Below are 19,904 nucleotides of genomic sequence, written 5' to 3'. Positions count from 1 at the left end.
CCGGCCCCGCACGCAGCCCGGCCGGCCCAGCTCCCGCCGCGATCCCTCGCCTCGCCCCCGCCCGGCCAGCCCGGGGGCGCGCAGGGGGCAGGGCGGGCGTCCCGGCGAAGCCCGAGGGACGCGCGCGCGAGGCCCCTTTGTGGACTTCACGACCGCCAACATCTGGGCGCAGCGCGGGCCACCGCTGGCCACCGCACCGCCGCCGCGCCTTGGGGACCGTAGGAGGGGCAGCCCCAAGGCCAGAGACTTCGGTTTGGGACCAGGTAGGAAGGAGGGGCGCGGCGTGGAGGTGGGGGGGGGGCGGTTCGCTAGTCCCGGGAGCTTTTCCCGGTTTCCCCTCCCCTTCCCGGGTCATTCCCGGCAGGGAGGGGACGAGATAGGGGGCAGAGCGGATGGAAGCCGGAGATCCCAGGTTCCCGGAATACCCAGGCTGGGGCCCTCGGGCTTCTCGTGTCCTCTCCCTACCCCCATGCCTCGGATTTCTTTCTCCGTCCCTGCCGCCCGGGGCCACCGGACTGAGCGGCGCCCAGAGCGTCCCGGGGGCCCTTCTCCCGCTCCCCACCCCGGCCACGCTCCTGGAGACCCAACTTCCGCGCCCGAGTTTCCCACTCGGCGCCTTCCCAGTGCGCGCTGGGGAAAGGGCTGCCTGGAGGCGGGGGCTGGGCGGGCTCCGTGGGGTGTCTGGGTCGGAACGAGGGCCCTGGAGAGCGCCTCCGGGGCAGCTGGTGTCCCGGCCGCTCGGCGGAGGCAGGGGAGCCGGGGTGGGCCGGGCGCGCTGGAGGGTTCCGGGTACTCACGCGGCGCGCGCCTTCCTCCCCGCAGCCCCCCGGGATGCGGTAGCGGCCGCTGTGCGGAGGCCGCCGAGCAGCTGCAGCCGCCGCCGCGCAGATCCACGCTGGCTCCGTGCGCCATGGTCACCCACAGCAAGTTTCCCGCCGCCGGGATGAGCCGCCCCCTGGACACCAGCCTGCGCCTCAAGACCTTCAGCTCCAAGAGCGAGTACCAGCTGGTGGTGAACGCAGTGCGCAAGCTGCAGGAGAGCGGCTTCTACTGGAGCGCCGTGACGGGCGGCGAGGCGAACCTGCTGCTCAGCGCCGAGCCCGCCGGCACCTTCCTCATACGCGACAGCTCGGATCAGCGCCACTTCTTCACGCTCAGCGTCAAGACGCAGTCGGGGACCAAGAACCTGCGCATCCAGTGCGAGGGGGGCAGCTTCTCGCTGCAGAGCGATCCTCGGAGCACGCAGCCAGTGCCCCGCTTCGACTGCGTGCTCAAGCTGGTGCATCACTACATGCCGCCCTCCGGCGCCCCCTCCTTCTCCTCGCCCCCAGCTGAACCCTCCTCCTCGCCCCCAACTGAACCCTCCTCCTCCTCGCCCTCCTCCGAGGTGCCCGAGCAGCCGTCCACCCAGCCGCTCCCGGGGAGCCCCCCCAGGAGAGCCTATTACATCTACTCGGGGGGCGAGAAGATCCCTCTGGTGCTGAGCCGGCCCCTCTCCTCCAACGTGGCCACTCTGCAACATCTCTGTCGCAAGACCGTTAACGGCCACCTGGACTCCTATGAGAAAGTCACCCAGCTGCCTGGGCCCATTCGGGAGTTCCTGGACCAGTACGATGCCCCCCTTTAGAGGGCAAAGGGCAGGGGTAGGGGCTAGGGGCCCGGGTCCCCTCTCCTCCATGGCACATGGCATAAGCACAAGAATCCAGCCGTGAGAGTCCTGCAGCTCTGGGTGAGCTAGAGGGCGGACAGGCCCCTCCCTCCGGTCCTCCCCCCGCAGAACTGGGCGGGTGGTACCTGGAATGTGTTTGAGGGGAGGGGGAGAGCCACCTGAGCGCCCCTCCCCCACGCCAGCTTCTCCGGAGGAGCCGGCTGGCCCAGGGGGACCACAGCAACGACCTCAGTGGATTCTCTCTCCTCTCCCGCTTTCTCCACCCCCCTGCGCTTCCAAACAGGGGACACTGCGGGCGTGTTGAACTGGTGAGAACTGCCGGGGAATCTTCGAACTTTCCAACGGAACTTGTTTGCTCTTTGATTTGGTTTAAAACAGAGCTTTAAACCTGAGCAGGTCGCAGGCCTGGAAAAGGGTGGACGAGAGAGAGGGCGCCTCAGGGGCCCAGGGCTACCGGCTGGCCAAGGAAATGGTCACCCCCATCGCCCAGCCCAGGTGAGGAGGGTGGCTGCCTGCTCCACCTCTGGCACTGGGGAGAAGGGCAAGGGTTGACCTGAAGGGGACCTTTCCGCTCCCCCTCTTCCTCCCCCTTCGGACAGCCCACCAGAAACACAGGTCCTACAGTCCATCTAATGCCGGAGAGCCCAGGGCCCTTCCCCCGTTTTAAGGGGGGAGTGGCATTTGGAAGGGGATGGATGGGCTGGTCAATTCTTCTTTCCCCACCCATGCTATACCTTTCAGCACCTGGGGGATGGGGCTGGAGGAGATGGAGGAGATGAGCCACCTTTGACCCCAGATCCTGGACAGAGAAGATGGGGGATTCTACTTTGTGCCTCCTGACTATATCTGGCTAGGAGATTTGCCTTAAATGCTCCCTGTCCCATGGATAGGGACTGGCACACAAGAAGCCACACACTCAGCCAATCCAGGCAGAGGCCAAGAGATTCTCAGAGGGGCATACACCGGCCACACACCATTTGGCGGGGGAGGTCGGAGAGGGATGGGGGGAGCAGAGATCCCTGCCTTCCACCTGAGCGCAGGAAGAATGCCAGCCCAGTTGGTACTGGCCGGCCAGTGGTGCCTGGGCTCTGGCCAGAGCAGAGCCACCAGGCTCCACAGCCCTCCCAGACCCTGCACAGCCCTCCCTCCTCACCCTGGGGGACTGGCACAGACAGGAAGTCATCGAGAGGCCCTGCCACCCAGCTGCTCCCGCTCTGCCATAGCACTGATCAGTGAAAACTTACAGGAATGTAGCGGGGATGAAATTACCTGGAACTGTTCTTTTTTGGGGAAAACTAAACACACAAAGTTTTCTGTGTCAGGTATTGGGCTGGATGGGGCAGCTGTGTGTTGGGGTGTTTTTTGGTTTTTTTTTTTCCTGTTATTTTCTTTGGGTTTCGTTTTTGTTTTTTAATAATGTTTACAATCTGCCTCAATCACTCTGTCTTTTATAAAGATTCCACCTCCAGTCCTCTCCCCTCCCCCCACCCAGGCCTTCGAGGCTGATAGGAGATGCTTGAAGAACTTAACAAAATACCAATCCAAGTCAAACTTTGCACATATTTATATTTATATTCAAAAAAGAAACATTTCAGTAATTTATAATAAAGAGCACTATTTTTTAATGAAAAACCTGACTTGAGCCTTCCTCCCCCGCCCCTTCTGCCTTGCTTGCTCTTTCACCCACACCTACACTCTCCATCAGAGGGCGGCGGCTCTACCCCCTTGCTGCCCTGGCGCTCCTCGTGATGGAATCAAACTCAGCTTCACGTCACTGACAAGCTAAGGCAGCCACCTAGACTGTACCGAGAGGGGTAATTCCTGCTAGTCTGATTCAGATCTGACCAGAATATGCAAAGCAAGTTCGAAGGAAGCGCTTCAAAGGGCTTGCAGGGAGTATAAGCTGAGCTGTGGTCAAAGCTTTTAGAGGCTCCAAGCTATTAGAGGCGCTAGGCTCCTTGGCAGGGAGGTGTTCCGAGAAAGCCCAGACTATGGGGTCCTGGCGGTGACCCGTGACCTAAGCACAGCCGGGTCCATGGGAGGTGGGGGGAGGGGGAATCCCGATGCAAACCCTGCACGCAGTGGGGCCCTCCCCAGGGGTAGGAGCCCCAGCCTGAGAAGTGGATGGGGCCACATGCCTCCCAATAAGAGCAGCCATCTATTCACCTATTTTCAGCCACTCCCACCCTCCGGGCACTCAGAGACCACCTGGGTTGGTGGTCACCTTCCCAGCCACCCCTACCAGGCTGGTGTTATCACCGCATATTCTCAGACCCAACTGTGTGCTCCATGGGAGCAGGGACTTGGACTGGTCACTTCTGATGCCTAGAACGGTGCTCAGTAAATATTTGTTGGCTGAGTGGGAGCGGCATCTCAGGTTCACAGAGGTTAAGCAACCTGCCCAAGGACACACCTCTTGGGAATGTGGGAAAGACACAGGTTAGGAATCCGGGAGCCTTTGATTTTTCCAAAGCCCAGGAACTCTCTCTGCCTCCCTTAAGTGAGCACAAAGTATATGCCCGGGGTTGCCCCTAGATAGGTCCCCCCTGCAAAGTCAAGAGTTTGGTAACCGCCGCCCCCCGCCCCCCCCCCCCCCACATACACACTCAGCACTAGGGTTCTGCTAAAAAGACAAACTAAAAGTGCCTGCTCTGTGACATTTTCCTTCCATGCTTCTTCCTCCCCCAAGGCCCTAAGCCTGACAGCTGGATGAGTGTTCTCCCCAAGTCAGGGGCCCCATCCCCTCCTCTGCCTCAGATGCCTGAAACAAATGCCAGAGCCCTCTTCCTGGCCCCTGATAAGCTGCTCAGGAATCAGTGTCCAAAAGGCAACTGAGAGTAAATAAACAAAGTCGTTTTTCTTTCCCATTTCCTGGACTTTTGGGGAAAATAACCTAAAGTGACGAGAAAGGGCCAGGCCAGGCATGAGACCGCTGAGTAGACAGAGCACGTTAGGAACCACACCAGAGAGACTACCACCTCTGGAACTGGGAATGCAGACCCAGGCAAGGTCACCTTCCCAGAGCACAAGGTCAGGTGAGGGGACCCAGTGGGGCCTGGCTCCCCAGTGCCTTGTAGGAGGACGAGAGCCCGGGAGACTTTTGGTAGGCTCTTCCCCACCCCACCATCTGCTGGCCTGACAGCCTCCATGGAACCTTGGAACCCAGAGCACACAAAGGCCCCGTCCTTGGCCCAGAAGGCAGCTGTTTAGCCAGGATGTCCAGTGTTTAGAGGGTGCTAACGAAAGGGCTTGCAGGGGGGAAGTGGCTCTCCCTACCCCTTGGAGGTTGAACTCAGAGGCAGAAGACCCCTGACTCTTTTCCCTCGCTGCCCACCCCACCCTTCTTCCTTCCCATAGGTCTCTCCATTTTCAGACCACAGATCGGACCAACCTTCTGGTTTGCAGACAAGTCAAAGTGACTCCCAGAGAAGGAAAGCAACTTACTGGACTTCACACAGCAAGCTAACGGCAACATCAGGACAAGAATCTCTCAGACTGCTCTGCTCACCAGCACTTTTCCCTGTTTTCCCTCCTCATACCAACCCATGTTGCAGAAGTCTTTCTGTACTTCTCAGTCCTTTCAGAGGCAGACACCGCTCCTCCAAAGGACTTTGTGGGCGACCTTCTGTCCCGGCCGCCAGAGGAGGGGTGCGCCTGGTTCGCAGATTTGCTAAGAAGCGTCCTGCAGGGCATGGGGAAGAGTCTTTGCGGCTTGAGCCTCAAAGGGGGTTAAGCACAGGGGGTTAAGCCCAGCTGTGGGTCCCTGGCCAACAGAAAGGGAGGAGATGGAGCTCCCCAGACCGTGGGCCCTATTACCCTGCTTCAAGCGCTGTAGGAATCCACCCCCCAAGAGGTCCTTATCCTCTCTCCGGTGGTGCTGTTTTTGGGCAGGCCTCCTGATGAGTTAGAGCCAGGAACGGGAACTCTGAAGCCTGCTCTGGGGGAGCGAAGGAAGGAGGCCACAGACAGGGGAGCTGGAGATGGAAAATAAGCGGGCACGTGTGTCCTAGTCTAAGGATGTTTAGGAGGGGGCACCGCCGGAGTACCAGGCAGAGAGAGAGAGAGAGAGAGAGGGCAGAGTCAGATAGCCACAGAGAGAGTCTAAGCAGAGACAGAAGCCTGCGGGGTGGGGGACAATGTGCACAGGGGCGGACCGGGAAGACCGAGACCGAGGTGGGAAGAACCCGGTCCCGGGCGCACCTTCCCGCGCCGCGTCCCGCCCCCTCCGGTTCGGGCGGCCGCCGGGCGAGCGGGCAGGCGGGCGCGTCGCTCTGGAGGCCGGCCTCTGCCAGGAAGAGTCACTTCCCGGACACCGCGGGAGCCCTGACGGAGCTATGCGAAGAATGTCCGCGCGGAGCCTGGCGGGTGGCATCTCCCGGCCCCGCGCCGCCGCCGCCGCCGCCGCCGCAGCAGCGGCCCAGCCGAGAGTGAGCTCGGAGGGCAGGCCACGCCCCGCCACGCCCCCGCCACGCCCCCGCCGCCCGCGGAGCGGTCGCCATGGCAACGGAATTACAGGCGCAGAGTGCTGTTTATTCTCAGCCGAGTGCCAGGAAATTCGGCCGGGAGGCTGCCAGGCGCACCTCCCTGGGGTTGGGGGGGGGGGGGAGAGGGAGGAGAGAGGATGGACCGGCGCGCCCGGGGCTTCTGGGGGGAGAGAGGGAGGGAGGGAGGGAGGCAGTCCTTCGTCCCTGGGGGTCACTGACCCCTCCGAGGGGAGGCTGCTCAGAAAACCCTGACTGTTTGCCGGCCATGAGTGGATCAAGTTTTCCCAGGGGAGCCGAGATCCCCCCCCCAGGCCGGCAGCCCCTTCCCCCCCAGACCACTGTCCTTGGAGCCCCCCAGCCCCTGCCTGTCAGTCACTCATTCACTCACTCATTCATTCATTCACTCAGCAAGTACCCATTAACACATCCTGTGTGTCAGGGGATTGACTGTGAACAAGACAAGGCCCTGCTCCTCCTGCTCTCCAGAGATTTAGTGGAAGTGACAGACACTAGTTAAAATGTAAATAAAATAAACAGACTGCTATTTGTGCCGCAAAGACTCATCTTTAAGTCACATTTCCAGTACCTCGAACATCCACAGTCCTGTCTCATCCTCAGGTATGGTGACCAGCTTGTCCTGGGTTAGTATCCCAGAATGTCCAGGACATTTGATCACCCTTCCCTTGGGTCACACATCCATTTCAGTGATAGTGAAAGTGAGACTTGGATTACAAGGGCAGTTATTCCAGGGTCATGGAGCTCATTAGAGAGAGCCGGAGGTCCTACCTGAGAATACAGGGCTTTTTGGGCTCAACCCTTCTCACCTCCCAGAGCTGCCCCCCTCCCAAGGCTCATGAAAGCCAAAGAACCACCTGCGGCTAGCCCCGAGGGAGTGGATGAAATTGCTGATTCCCGGACTCCAAGCCCAGCTTTTCTGAATCAGAAGCCCCAAGGAGAGTGGGGAATCTCAATACTCAACACCTCCTCAGGTGACTCTGCGACCACTCGCTTCCTTTGGGGAAGACAAGCCTGGATCCTCCTCACTTCCTGGGACAGGGAATTTCCTCCTTGAACCTTGACTAAGCCAGAGCTGGGAAATCAGCAGGGAGGGAAGGCCCAGGATCACTGCCCACACTGGGGCAAGTGCAGACAAGTGCAGCCCTTCCCTCTGCTGGGCTCCAGCCCCTGGGCCCCAGGCTGAGGATGGCAGGGGGAGGCAGATGGTGCTCCTTCCCCCAGTGCTGAGCCCTCCCAGCTGTGCTGTGCTGGGAACAGGCCAGGCATTTGTGAAACCCTGGGTTAGCCTGACCCACTGTCATGAGGACTGCCTGTGGAAGCTGGCGCGGGGAGGGGGATGGAGGGCTGTTCCCAGAAGTGGGGAGAACTCTGGACTTCCCACTCCTGAGTGCTCCGGATTGCAGCACAGCCTTAAGCAACAGCAGTGGCCTGGAAGGCTGCATTGCAGAGAGAATCAGAGGCCCCCGGCTCTCATCTGAAGAGAAGCCAGGGCTCTGAATACTAAAACTGCACGCTTTCCTCGTAAATACGATCACAGCTGCTATTCGTTGTAATAATCAGGCCCAGCCTTAGAGAAAGGTGGAAAACCTAGACTCAAAAGAAGAAGCAAACCATGCAAGCTCGTTATCTACATTACACAAGAAAATGTTTCCTCTCTTTCACCTCCCCTCCCCCAAATCTCAAATCTTCTTTTCATACAGAAAATGCTATTTGGTATCCATAACGTTCAGGATGATGAAGGTATAGACATGAAACATAAAACCCATGAGGATCCGGTCCTCCAGGAGGCTGGTGTGATGTGTACACAACCACAGGGGGCGCTATTCACAGTATGATCTTTGTGGGTGGGGGTCCCACGAAGTTGTGTGATGGGGGCTGCAGTGTTTCTGAGCTTTAGGGTGCATGAGTACCTGGTGCTTACCTGCCCAGTGCCCCAGGTGATATCAGTGCAGGTGGGAGCCCCGTTCTGGGCACTGTGACCAATGCTGGAGAGATCACTGCCGACGAGGAAACATTCAGACTTCAAGAGGCTTACAGTCTGAAAGGGGAACCAGACGTGAAAACCAAGAAGTATCCTAAAAAGGAATGAGTATAAAAATAAAATGGTATACAGGGTACAGCTGGAGGCCCCCAGGAGGAAATGACCTACAGTGGTTTCCCAGAAGAGGTGACTCTGGTGATGGGAAACAGCAGGTGTTCCCTTGGCAGGCGTGGGACAGTGGGGCATTCTAATGATCAGAAACAGGGAAATGGCCAAAAAAGGGAAAAGAAGACTTTGGGGAACTTCAAGACGTTTGGTGTGTCCCCATCAGGCACTTCCATGCCAGGCTCATCTTCTAAAAATACTGCTTTCATCATCATGTCACACACACAGCCCTTCCCCATAGGATGCACACTGGTTCCCATGGCACTTTCCTCTAAGCTGCTTCCAATACATTCAGACTCTCACCCTAGAGGAAAGCTCATTGTCTTCAACTCCCCCACCCACTCCACCTCACACTGGGAGACTTACTTCCTCCCATCAAGGTGGTCTCCTTACCTGCCCACCATAGGCTTCACACCTGTGCTCACCTGTGAGCCCGTTTCACATCGGGGTTATCCCACCAGCCCAGACAGCCCTTCTCCCTCTTCCAATTCTGCCTCTCTTTGGTGGTTGCCAGTTTCCTCCAGACTGGAATATGAACTCTTTGAAGGAAGAACTCTCTTATTCATTCCTTCGATGATAACTTATTGAATGCCTACTCTGCACCAGGCACTGGATCTTCCAGTTTTTTACATTCATCACAAAATCCGGCAGTCGGTGGCGCCCAGTGGAAGCCCACCAAATGCTTGACCCCAACTGTACAAAAGAAGGAAATGTCTTTAAATAAAGGGGTTTCTGGAGTCGTTAAAATATGATTTAAATCGTTTACAACTTTTACTTCGGGAAGCAAATAGGCATCTTTTATTTTTAATACCTTGTGTTGGCATGAATAGCACTTTTGTTTTTTTCAAAACACATCCTAATATATTATCTCGCTCTTCCCTCCTTATATAACTCGGAGGTAAGTGAGGCAGCTCAAATGAAATATGTTGCGTTTTCCAGATGAGCAAACTAAGGTGTCAAGGGATTTAGGCGTGCCTCAAGTCACACAGACGATTAGTGGAAGGAGCAGACTTAGAACACTGATCACCTGCCCTTTCCACCACTACCTGCACCTGTGTGTGTGAGAGTCCCCACCATCCAGGACCTCCATTTAGCAGCTACTGTGAAGGCCCCCCAAGGGACCCAAATGGCAGCTGGATCCACACTTGGCTCTCATCAGAGACCAGTCAGCCCTGGGGGACAGTCCTGGGGCTGCCATTCCATCCATGGAGACTTTGGGTGGTTGCAGGGAACGCCAGGGTCATCCCATCTCCCAGCGGCTGGGAGCCTCAGACGTTCAGGGCTGGTGTTCCCAATGGACGTAGAATTGCCAAGGAAACTCCAGCGAGACCTCTGGCCAACCCAATGTGCAGAGTTTTGCGTAAAGCCTCAGAGAACCCCAATATCACTCTAAACTATTCCTTCTGGAAGCTGGGGGAGGGATGAGATGACCTCTATATCCCCTTCTGCAATACAGTTCTATAAAAGGCAGCTGGAGGGAAAGGAGCCAGCTTGGGAGGGAGGCAGGCTGGCTTTTGAGCGTGGTCCCCTAGCCATTTGCTGCCCTTTTCAGTGTTCCTTGGCACCTGGTGAAAGTAGGCAAGGGGGTCTGGCGGGAAGGCCACCCAGAAGCTATTCAGAGACCAGCCAGCATTGCCCAATCAGGGGGTGGGGACAGTCAATGGAATACTGCCCTACACACTGGGGTTTCCCCACTGGACTCCTCAGGCCATCACTCCAGGGGTTGGCTGGGAACTCAGCAAGGACCCTGACCAGGCTCTGGCCAGAGCCCTGGAGTGGAGGGGAGGAGCCTGCAGGCATCCTGCCAGGCCTCTCCAGCCTTAGAGAAGGAGCTGAGAAGGTCAGCCAAGGGGCCCAGCTGCAACAAGAGACCTTGTGCCCACACCAGGTTAAGGACTGAGCTGGTCCATCCTGAGTGGGGGAGGGAACGGGCCTCAACCCTGGCAGAATATACAAGGCCCTGGGACCATCAGGCCGGGCTCTGTCACTGGTAGGAGAGACATCTGGAGAGGAAGCAATTAAAAGGGCCAGATGCCCGGTAGAGGCTGCAGGCCCCCGAGAGAAAGATGGAGAAATGGCCAGAGATGCCTGGAGGACTTCCTGGATGTGCCCGGGCTGGGCACGTTGCTGCACGCACAAGCCGCTCAGCACATTTTGAGCTCCGTCTGTAAACGCAACGCCCAGTACCATCCCTCCGATGTGCGCTGTAGATGAGCTTTCCATGGGGTGATGCGTGATGGTGAATCACCCCAGTCTAGCTTCCCACTGTGAGCAACACAGCTAACTGGGAGATGACTGACCAGGATTCGGCGGCGAGGTGATGGCAGGGGTCCGAGCTTTCCTCTGGGAGGAGAAAGCTGGCTTGAACCAGGATCACAGGTGTTCTTGGCCTTGGAGGGAGGATTCGAGCAACTGAGTCAGCCTGCCCAGGACTCTGCTCTCTGGTCTCAGGGGCCCTCCCTGCTGGTCTCTGGAGGGTTCAGTGGGAAACAGACAAGGACTGCACGAGAATGCTGTTGGCCTTGGTCTCCCCCTGGCCTGTGGAGTAAGAATAAAGAAACGTTCACCATCCCATAGGCCCTCTTCTTGGCCCCGACCCTGCAGGGAAAGAACCTTCACCCACATATTTTATTTATTTCACATACTTTCGTGGCCTGCTTCTGATGCGCCAAGCACTATTCTAAGCACATGAAAGGTAGGAACAGGGCTTCCCTGGTGGCGCAGTGGTTGAGAATCTGCCTGCCGATGCAGGGGACACGGGTTCGAGCCCTGGTCTGGGAAATCCCACACGCCGCGGAGCAACTAGGCCCGTGAGACACAACTACTGAGCCTGCGCGTCTGGAGCTTGTGCTCCGCAACAGGAGAGGCCGCGACAGTGAGAGGCCCGCGCACGGCGATGAAGAGTGGCCCCTGCTCGCCGCAACTAGAGAAAGCCCTCGCACAGAAATGAAGACCCAACACGGCCATAAATAAATAAATAAATAAATAAATAAATTTTTTTAAAAAGTAGGTAAACATATATATATATATATTAAAAAAAAAGCAAGGTAGGAACATTTCTTGGAGCATTTAATTCTCCAGCAACCCCATGAGTTAGTTCCTATTATTGTCCCCATTTTTATAGTGGAGGGAACTACAGAACAGGGATGTAATGTGACATGCCTAAGGTCACACAGCTAACCAGGAGCAGAGCTGGGTCCAAACCCATGCAGTTGGGCTGCAGCATCCCTGCCCATGGCCAGCATCTGCCAACCCTTCCGAGACACCGGACATGGGCACAGGAGCCCGGGACCGGCAGAGGGCAGAGCGCCACTGTGTGGCAGGAAAGCTGGGTGTGTGTCCCAGATCACTGCTTCCTGGCAAATGACCTTAGGCGGGTACTTAACAGTCTTGCCCTGGTTCTTAATCTATACACAGGGATCTCAACAAAACTCACTTCATGGATTGTCGTGAGGTAGAGACAAGACCATGTCATAGGTTTAGTATTATTAGCAGGGTCTCCCTGGGACCAGCAAGATTCAAAATGACCTCCCACATTCACCCCCATCCAACCCCCCACACCCCTGCTATGAGGAAAGTGGAGCCTGGCAAGGCTTGGCCACCATTTCCCGTCCCTGGTGGGAGGAGGATACTTAGGAAGTGTTCCTTCCTGTCTCCTCCTTGGTCTCTTCCAAGCTTTTCCTTTCTGTGCCCTGCTGCATTTCCTTCTTGTTTTCCACAACTGCCCTCTGTTTGACATTTGGTGCTCGTATGAGTTTCCTGGGGTTGCTATAACAAAGGTCCACCAACTAGGGGGTTTAAAACAACAGAAACAGATTTTCTCACCGTCCTGGAGGACAGAAGTCCCAAATCAAGATATCAGCAGGGCCATGTGCCCTCTGAAGTCTCTAGGGGGGAGAATCCTTCCCTGCCTCTCCCCAGCATTTGGTGATCACCAGCAATCCTTAGCGTTCCTTGGCTTGTAGACGCATCACTCCAGTTTTTGCCTCTGTCTTCACATGGCTGTCTTCCCCGTGTTCCTATGACTAAATCTCCCTATTCTTGTATCCAGTCATTGGATTAGGACCCAAACATATCTAGTATGACTTCATCTTTAACTACATCTGCAAAGACCCTATTTCCAAATAAGGTCACAAGCACAGACTCCACATAGACATGAATTTGGGGTATACTATTCAACCCTGTTACTGCTGGTTGGTCCTGCAGGATCTAAAATTAAGAACATTTTTTTTTCTTTCCTTGCGTTTTCCAGGAAGAGCCTAACAAATGTGTCTTTCTTTGCTCTTGGGCAGAGGAACGAGAGGAAGGCCCCTTTATACTCCGTGCAAGACAACTTGAGCAAAGGATAGGCTTCAAAGGTGCCCAGGGATGGGCCCAGCAGATGGCCTGGCCAAGGGCAGGGCTGAGAGGCAGGCTGCACAGCCAAGGGCAGTGCCTCTTGGGAAGGAGGGAGCGTGAGTCTGTAGCCTGCTTGGCATGGCCTGGTCCTCTACAGACATTGCCTCATTTAGCTGCAGGGATGCTTCCTACGTTTCTCTGGTGAAGAGCTTCAGTATTAGCAACCTCAGATGACTCTACACACAAGAAAGAACATCCTCTAGAAAGCTTATTTTGAGCTTCCCTGTGCAAAAGACAGGGGAAGGTGACGCCTCGGGGCTGGGCGTGGGAAATCTGGCCAGTGCCACAGTTCCTTGGCAATGTCACCTAGGGAAAAGTCCAGGGGATGCCCAACAGCCAGCTCTTTGCAAAGCCCTGGGTTATCTGATGGTGAAGTGGACACAGGAGCGCGGCAGCCTCCATCCCTCAGATGTTCCAGACAACCAGGTTAGAGAGAGCTGGGGATATGAAGTTAAGGGACTCTCATCTGCATCTTTCATCCCTGCATCATTATCATCATCGGAGAGGAAGCGTGATGAAGAAAGCTCCAGGTGGTCTGTTAGAGCTGAAAGGAGAGTTCTCAGGTCCTCCCCTCAACCAGGGCCTGCAGCACCTTCTCTCTGCCCCCTCGGCCCCTCACCTACAACTGGAGACTCCGGACAAATCTCTGGCCCTGAGAGGCTTTCTGGAGCATCCAGGTCTGTCTGACATCTAGAGCCTGGGAAAGGAGAGAGGGAGGGTGCCAAGAAGGCATGGGGTTATGCTTTTACCTGAACCACAGGAAGGGGACCGCCCTACCCCAGCATACCCGCAGCTGCTCTTCCAGGGACGGGAAGTCAGCTGAGTACCGAGCAAACAGCGTGCCTGGGGGGAGGGGTTCAGACACCTGGGCGGTCCGCTGGGCCATCCACTACTCTTCCGGGCCACACTGGTTCCCACACTCAGGAGGCCAGACGGAATGGGGATTAAGAGCCTGGGTTTTCATCCTGGTTCAGTTTGCCTCCTCAAAGTTAGGAGACCGGGGCAGGTCTCTGAATCTGCTCCCCATCTGTGACAATGGGGATAATAACGGTCCCCACTTCCTAGGCTTGTTCTCATAGATCAGTCAGCGAACAGCCACGTTACCCAGGACATAGTGAGTGCTGGGTCAACACTGGCTGCTCTGATGCCCCTGGGAAGGGGCTGAGCCCTGGACCAACTATTTCTTGCAAATAATCTGGCATTTAACTAGTGGCCTGACCTGCTTAGGGGAGAAATGGCGCCCTCTTGGCAGGCCCACCTGGTCTAGTAAGTCTCCTTGGGAAAGCAGTCATGCCTATCTCCACTTCACACACTGCATGAGCTCTCCCTACACTAGGGCCCCTCTCTGGCTGGCCTGCCCAACCACAGGACAATCAGGCTTTTAGCCAGGCAGTTACAGTAAGCCAGGCCCGCCCTTCCTTACATGGGGTACCACTGCTCCCTGGCCCTGAGCCTCGGTTCCCAGAGAGGAGACAAAGGGGGATCAAGAGCCCCTTACCAGCCTGGTATGCCAGGGTTGGCTCTTAACCCCACCGCCAGGACATGCTGGTTTTCCCAGCGATTTCCAGGGGCCGCTTAGTCCTGGCAACCAACTGGTCCAAGCTGCAAAGGGCAGCTGAAGCAGCAACTAATGTTCAGGAGAGGCTGACTCACTTCAGCCAGGCTGGGCCCTCTGTTAATATTCTTGGACCTCAGCCTGGGATTCCTGCAGGTTCCGACAGCAAGTTGAACCATCCTTTTGTATAAGGCGGGTTCCAAGGTAACCCTGAGGGGAAAGGAGGTGGGGAGAGCCCTGGCAGGGGTGTTGATCCACCCGAAGCTCCAGGCCTGGGGGACGGGATGTTGACAAGGAGGACCTAACTGATCCCAGGCCTGATTGAGGAGGGAGGGGGGGAGAAGGGAAAGAGGACCCCATCTACAGTGCACAGGGCACATTACATAATTATTCTATTTTAATCACAACCACCCTGTATGGTAGATATGACTAATCGCTGGTTAATAGATAAGGAAACTGAGGCTGGGAGAGGTTAAGGAGGTTAGCGGGTGGGTGGAGGTCGGTGAGGGGTGGTGGCTGCATGGGCAAAAAGTGACGTCAGGCACCTTTTAGACTCTCAGCCTCAGGGTCCAAGGAGGGTAACAGCGGGGAGCCTGTGCTGGTTCCCTCCCCCTCTCCCCACCCCACCCCCCCCTCCCCACCCCCCCCCCCCTCTCCCCCCCCCCCCCCCGAGGCGCACCTCTTGGTGGGCAGGGCAGGCACAGAGCCTCCTCAGGACACCCTGGTCCAGGACTGCATCTGACTGGGCCACCGCGGGGGCGGGGGGCGGGCTCGGGTTGGGGTGTCCCTGGAGGCGGGTCCCTGCCACCCTTCCCCCGCCGGCGGGATCTCCCGACTCCCCTGCCCGGGCGGGCCCCGCGCCAGGACCCGGACCAGGACCCGGACCAGGACCGGACCGGGACCTCGGTCCAGACGCGCCTCGGCTTCACCCACCCCCCACTTCCGGGTGCGTGCCCACGGCAACCGCTCCTCTCCGGGCCACGTTTAAAGGGGAAGTGTACACACACGCACATGCCCCATCGCGCCGCCAGCTGCGGATTCCTCAGCCCTTCCATCAGCGCGGCCGGCCCCCGACGACGGGCTTCCTCGCGGACTGTGAGGTCAGCGCCCCGCCCCGCCGCCCCGCGGCTGGCCCAGCGCCCGGCATCCCGGCCCCCGGTCCCCGATCCCTGACGCGCACCCGGGTGCCCGTTCCCCGGCGCGTCCCCGAGCTGCGGCGGTCCCTCGCGCCCGCCGCCCGCCGCCCCCGGGCCTCCAGGCCGAGCCCTATTTCGGGCGCTGGCGCCGCGGGCCGGGGCAGCCCTGCCCGGAAGGGAGGCTATTCTGGGCCGGGCAGCCCGAGCAGCTGCGGCCCCAGGGCTTCCCGGCAGGGTGCGCGCCCGGGACAGAGGGCACGCTGGGGCAGGGCTCCCTTCCCTCGCCACCGCCCCACCTTCCTCCCAGGCCGCGCCCAGCTCCCTCCTCTATTTTGGCCAGACCCAGGTCCTTCCCTAGGCCGGGAACATTCTCTGGTGCCAGGTCACTGACAGAATGTCCAGAGCCTGTGGCCACGGTGCTCCCTCATCAGTGCCCACCACACAGGTGCTGGCGCCTGAGCCTCTCCGCCCCTCTGCTCCCATCTCTCGGTCTGGGGTGGTCTTCCCAGCGCCCTGTGCTTGCCTGGGCACAGCCAGTGTCCCCATGTGTCCCATTTGCCTGCCCTGACTATCGCCCATCACCTATGTGTCCATATGGTTCAGTGTTGAATTCCCAGTGCCCGGCACAGGATGGGTGCCCCCCAAATGGTCATTAAATGAAAGTTGTTAAACTGTCACATTGAGGACACCAAACTCCAGCCCCTTGGGATCTTTTTACATCCTATCCAGCTAACCCATCTGATGAGCATATGCTCCAGCTGCCCCCTGGATCCCTTCCCCGACCAGAGGGAGTGGCCGCTTCCATGGGTAGCCTGGGCTTGGTGGTTGAAGCCTTGAGCAGCTGCACATGTGGCCCTGGTCCCCTTGGGTCTACTCTGTAACCTTAGGACCCATTGCTGGACTCATCAGGGCCACACTCTTCCATCTATGAACCAAGATAAGAATATCTGTGGCCTATCCCACATCATGGTTGTAAGGAGACAAAATATATGTGACACCATCAGAATGCAAGTCACAGCCATTATCTAACCTAACCGAAATCCCGTCTGAGCACACTCAGGGAAGGGAAGAGGAGGGAAACTAACATTGCCAAATTCTCTGCTAGGTGTTTTATTTATTTTTTAAAACAAATTTTACGTGTTTTAAATACGTCATGTTGTTTAGCCCAGCACTAATCAAACTTTGTCAGCACAAGCCACTTGGATCTTGTTAAAATGCGGAGGCCCTGAGATGCTGCATTTCCAACCAGCCCCAGGTGGTCTTCATCCTGCCAGCACCATGTGCACCACGTTAGAAGAAGAGAGGGGGAATCGACACAGCGGTCCACACAGCGGTCCTCCTGGTGTTCAGATGAAGCATTTGAGGTTTAAAGAGATTAAGTGGCTTGCTTCAGTAACGAGGCCAGCGCCCAGGCCCAGCTGGCCCACAGACTGTCCTCTGCCCCTCGAGCCTTAGCTGCTGGGTCCTCAGATGCCCCACTTTTAGCCCCAGGCTTTTCCCCCCTGCAGTTTACGCCCTGCAGCTTTTCTTTCAAATTATCGCACTAATACCTGTGAGTAAAACACGTGTACCAAATGTATACTTAAACTCAGTGAAAATAAATAAAAAATCAATTGTATGTTAATAAAAAATAAAACTTATCCCCATGCCCAATTCCTCTCACCTCACTCCCCAGAAAAAGAAATACGGTCTACAGGACTTCCCTGGAAGTCCAGTGGTTAAGACTCCGCGCTTCCAATGCAGGGGGCACGGGTTCAGTCTCTGGTCGGGGAACTAAGATCCCACATGCTGCGTGGAGTGGCCAGAAAATAAAGTAAAATAAAAGTCATCTTAAAAAAAAAAAAAGGAATATGGTCTACAGTTTACTGCCGATGCTTTATGGTGCCATATAGTTTTGTTTACACCGTGGGTTGGCCAGGGTTAACACTGTGGGATATGGGTAAAAGGTCAGGCAAAAAGCCACCAGACCTGGGATGGAAATCGTGTGTGTGTGTGAGAGAGAGAGAGAGAGAGAGAGAGAGAGAGAGAGAGAGAGCAAGCAAGCGAGGGAAGAAAGTGTGGTTCAAATATGGGCCCAGGAAGAGTCAGGAAACCACTTTCTCCCCAGGGCCCTTTACTTCCATCTTTCAGGGCAAGCTGGAACAGGTGAGGGGAAACCCAGCTACACGGGCACCCTAGCTCATGAATAAGTAACAGCCACCCGATGCTTTGACTCACTCTTTGACTCACTCGTCAATAGATGGTTGACTTCCTGACAGAGAGGCTAGCGCCTTCACACTGACACGTGTAAGTGAACGGGTAATCAATTGACAATTAATTACAAGTGGAAGTGACTGGGAATCCAGAACTGCTCATTCAAAACTCCGTGGGGAAGGAAGGCCGCGTTTTCCAGATGTGCGTCTGTGTCAAAGGCCAGAGCTGCAGCGGAAATACTCCAAGTGGTGTCCTAGTTTCCTGAAAGAATAGCATTTGCCCAGTCTTGAGGGGGCTTACTGTCCGGGGGGGCAGTGGCCCTGGGGCCAGAGGGTGTGGGAACTTGGCTGGCGAGGTCAGGTCCTGGTCCCGCCAGCCACTCACTGCCAGTGAGGATGGGGACACCCTGCAGAGGACCCTGGATCCCTGGCCTGATACTTGGTAGGTGCTCAAGGTGGAGGGGGGAGGGGGGTTACTCCTTTCCCCCTCTTTTCACCTGCTCAGCACCACTGGGTGCCGCAAATCTATTCCTCAATTCTGGGGCTGAAAAGAGGCTTAACAAGTCTAGTTTCCCTTCAAGACAAACATTTCTTCAGACTTGGGTAATTGGGGAAAAGTCACAGGTCTCATTTCTGAGAGGGAAGGAGGCCCACACCATGGGGGCAGGGCTGGGTGAGAAGGGGAGGGAGGACTGGGAAATCTCACGGCTCTCACTTCTGCTTTGCGGGTTATGGGCGCTGAACTGCCCATAGCCCTCTCCTCTCATAACTTCCTCTGAAGAGCCCACTGACCATTTGCATATGTCTCATTGAAATTCCCGATCAGAGCTCACCGTCTCCTCCCCTCGGCCCCCAGAGGGTAGCTGGAACTTCACTGGGGAACCAAAGACTGGGGACAAGTGGCCGTGGGACAGCGCTGATAGCCCCAAACCTTCCCCGGCTGATTCACCCTTATTCAGTAGATGGACCATTTTTCCTAGAATGTTGCAACAGGGGTATTAGGGTTTTTCCAGAACTTTCCACCCTCGATGACCCAACTCTGAACCCCTCAAGTGGAACTCAAGATGACTCTCACTGGCAAGGGCTGGGCACTTGCCCTCTGACCTTGGTGTCCCCTCCGTTTTATGCTTTCTCACAGAGCAGAGCTCAGTCTCCTGAGAACGGCCTCATTGTGCATCCAGCCATGCACACAGCAGGCTCTTGGCCTGTGTTTTGCTTTCTTAATACATATTTGTTGAATGGATGGGATGACTGGAAATTACTTACCCCTGATGAAGAAACAGGAAGGCAACACCGCTTTAAAATTCTTAAAAAAAAAAAAACTATCCTGATTTTACTCGCTTCATCTTTATGCGCCTTCATTTTACGTTGTAAGCTCTCCAATTCCAAACCTAAGTTCTTAGTCATTAGATTCTAAGCTCTTTGAGGGCAAGCCAATTCTCATCTATCTTTTCTCTCCCCAATCCCCGGTTCATAGTCACATAGTCGATGCCCAGTAGATTTTGTTATATTGGATCACGTTGCCTTTCTTAGCCATTATTTAGTAAGGCAACCCCTTATAGAGCCAGGCATGGCATCAACAGTTAATCTTGGGCCGAGTTGACCGATCACAGTGGCGGTGGGGATGATGATGGTCTTTATTCCAGTGAAGAGGCTGATGTTTGAGCTCCAGGAAAGGAATTTTCCTTCTTTCTTTCTTTCTTTCTTTTTTTTTTTTAATATTTATTTATTTATTTGGCTGTGCCGGGTCTTAGTTGCGGCATGCAGGATCTTCATTGCAGCATGCAGGATCTTTAGTTACGGCATGCATGCGGGATCTAGTTCCCTGACCAGGGATCAAAGTCGGGCCCCCTGCATTGGGAGCGTGGAGTCTCAGCTTCTGGACCACCAGGGAAGTCCCCAGGAAAGGTATTTCATTGTGGGGGTCACTTGCACGTGATTTCCTATGGGTTAATGATAGCTAAGGAGAGAGACACTGGGATTTGTCAGATGGGTTCCCTAGACTTTAGGGGACGTTTTTCCAAAAAGTTCAGGGAAACTCTGGCCCAAAAAAGCTATAGGCCCTAGGAGTGAAAATGGGTCAAGGAAAATCATGAACTAGGAAAAAAAATCCACAGATCAGACAATCTAATTGCAAGTGAGCTCTATGAGAAAAGAGTGCTGGTGGCTGGGGTACTAAATAAAACACTTCTAAGGACTTGCCTGGCGGTCCAGTGATTAGGACTTGGCGCTTTTCACCGCCGGGGCCCGGGTTCAATCCCTGGGCAGGGAACTAGCCGCATGGCGAGGGCAAAAAAAACAACAAA

General features: G+C 56.0%; 1 protein-coding gene across 1 annotated transcript; it reads left to right on the top strand.

Moving 5' to 3' along the window:
• Positions 1-3,281, top strand: SOCS3 (suppressor of cytokine signaling 3). Its single transcript, XM_068531324.1, has 2 exons — positions 1-263; positions 823-3,281. Exon 2 carries the CDS (start codon positions 911-913, stop codon positions 1,625-1,627), a length of 717 nt encoding a protein of 238 aa, XP_068387425.1. The 5' UTR covers positions 1-263; positions 823-910; the 3' UTR covers positions 1,628-3,281.
• Positions 3,282-19,904: the final 16,623 nt, after the last annotated feature.

This window comes from Eschrichtius robustus, chromosome 20, assembly GCF_028021215.1.
Source record: "Eschrichtius robustus isolate mEscRob2 chromosome 20, mEscRob2.pri, whole genome shotgun sequence".
Classification (NCBI taxonomy): domain Eukaryota; kingdom Metazoa; phylum Chordata; class Mammalia; order Artiodactyla; family Eschrichtiidae; genus Eschrichtius; species Eschrichtius robustus.
Note: the sequence above shows the minus strand (reverse complement) of the source record. Positions and strands in the feature narration are given on the sequence as shown.

What these genes read in the sequence shown, in the direction of transcription:
- SOCS3 (XM_068531324.1), top strand. Translation starts at nt 911, where the DNA reads ATGGTCACCCACAGCAAGTTTCCCGCCGCCGGGATGAGCCGCCCCCTG.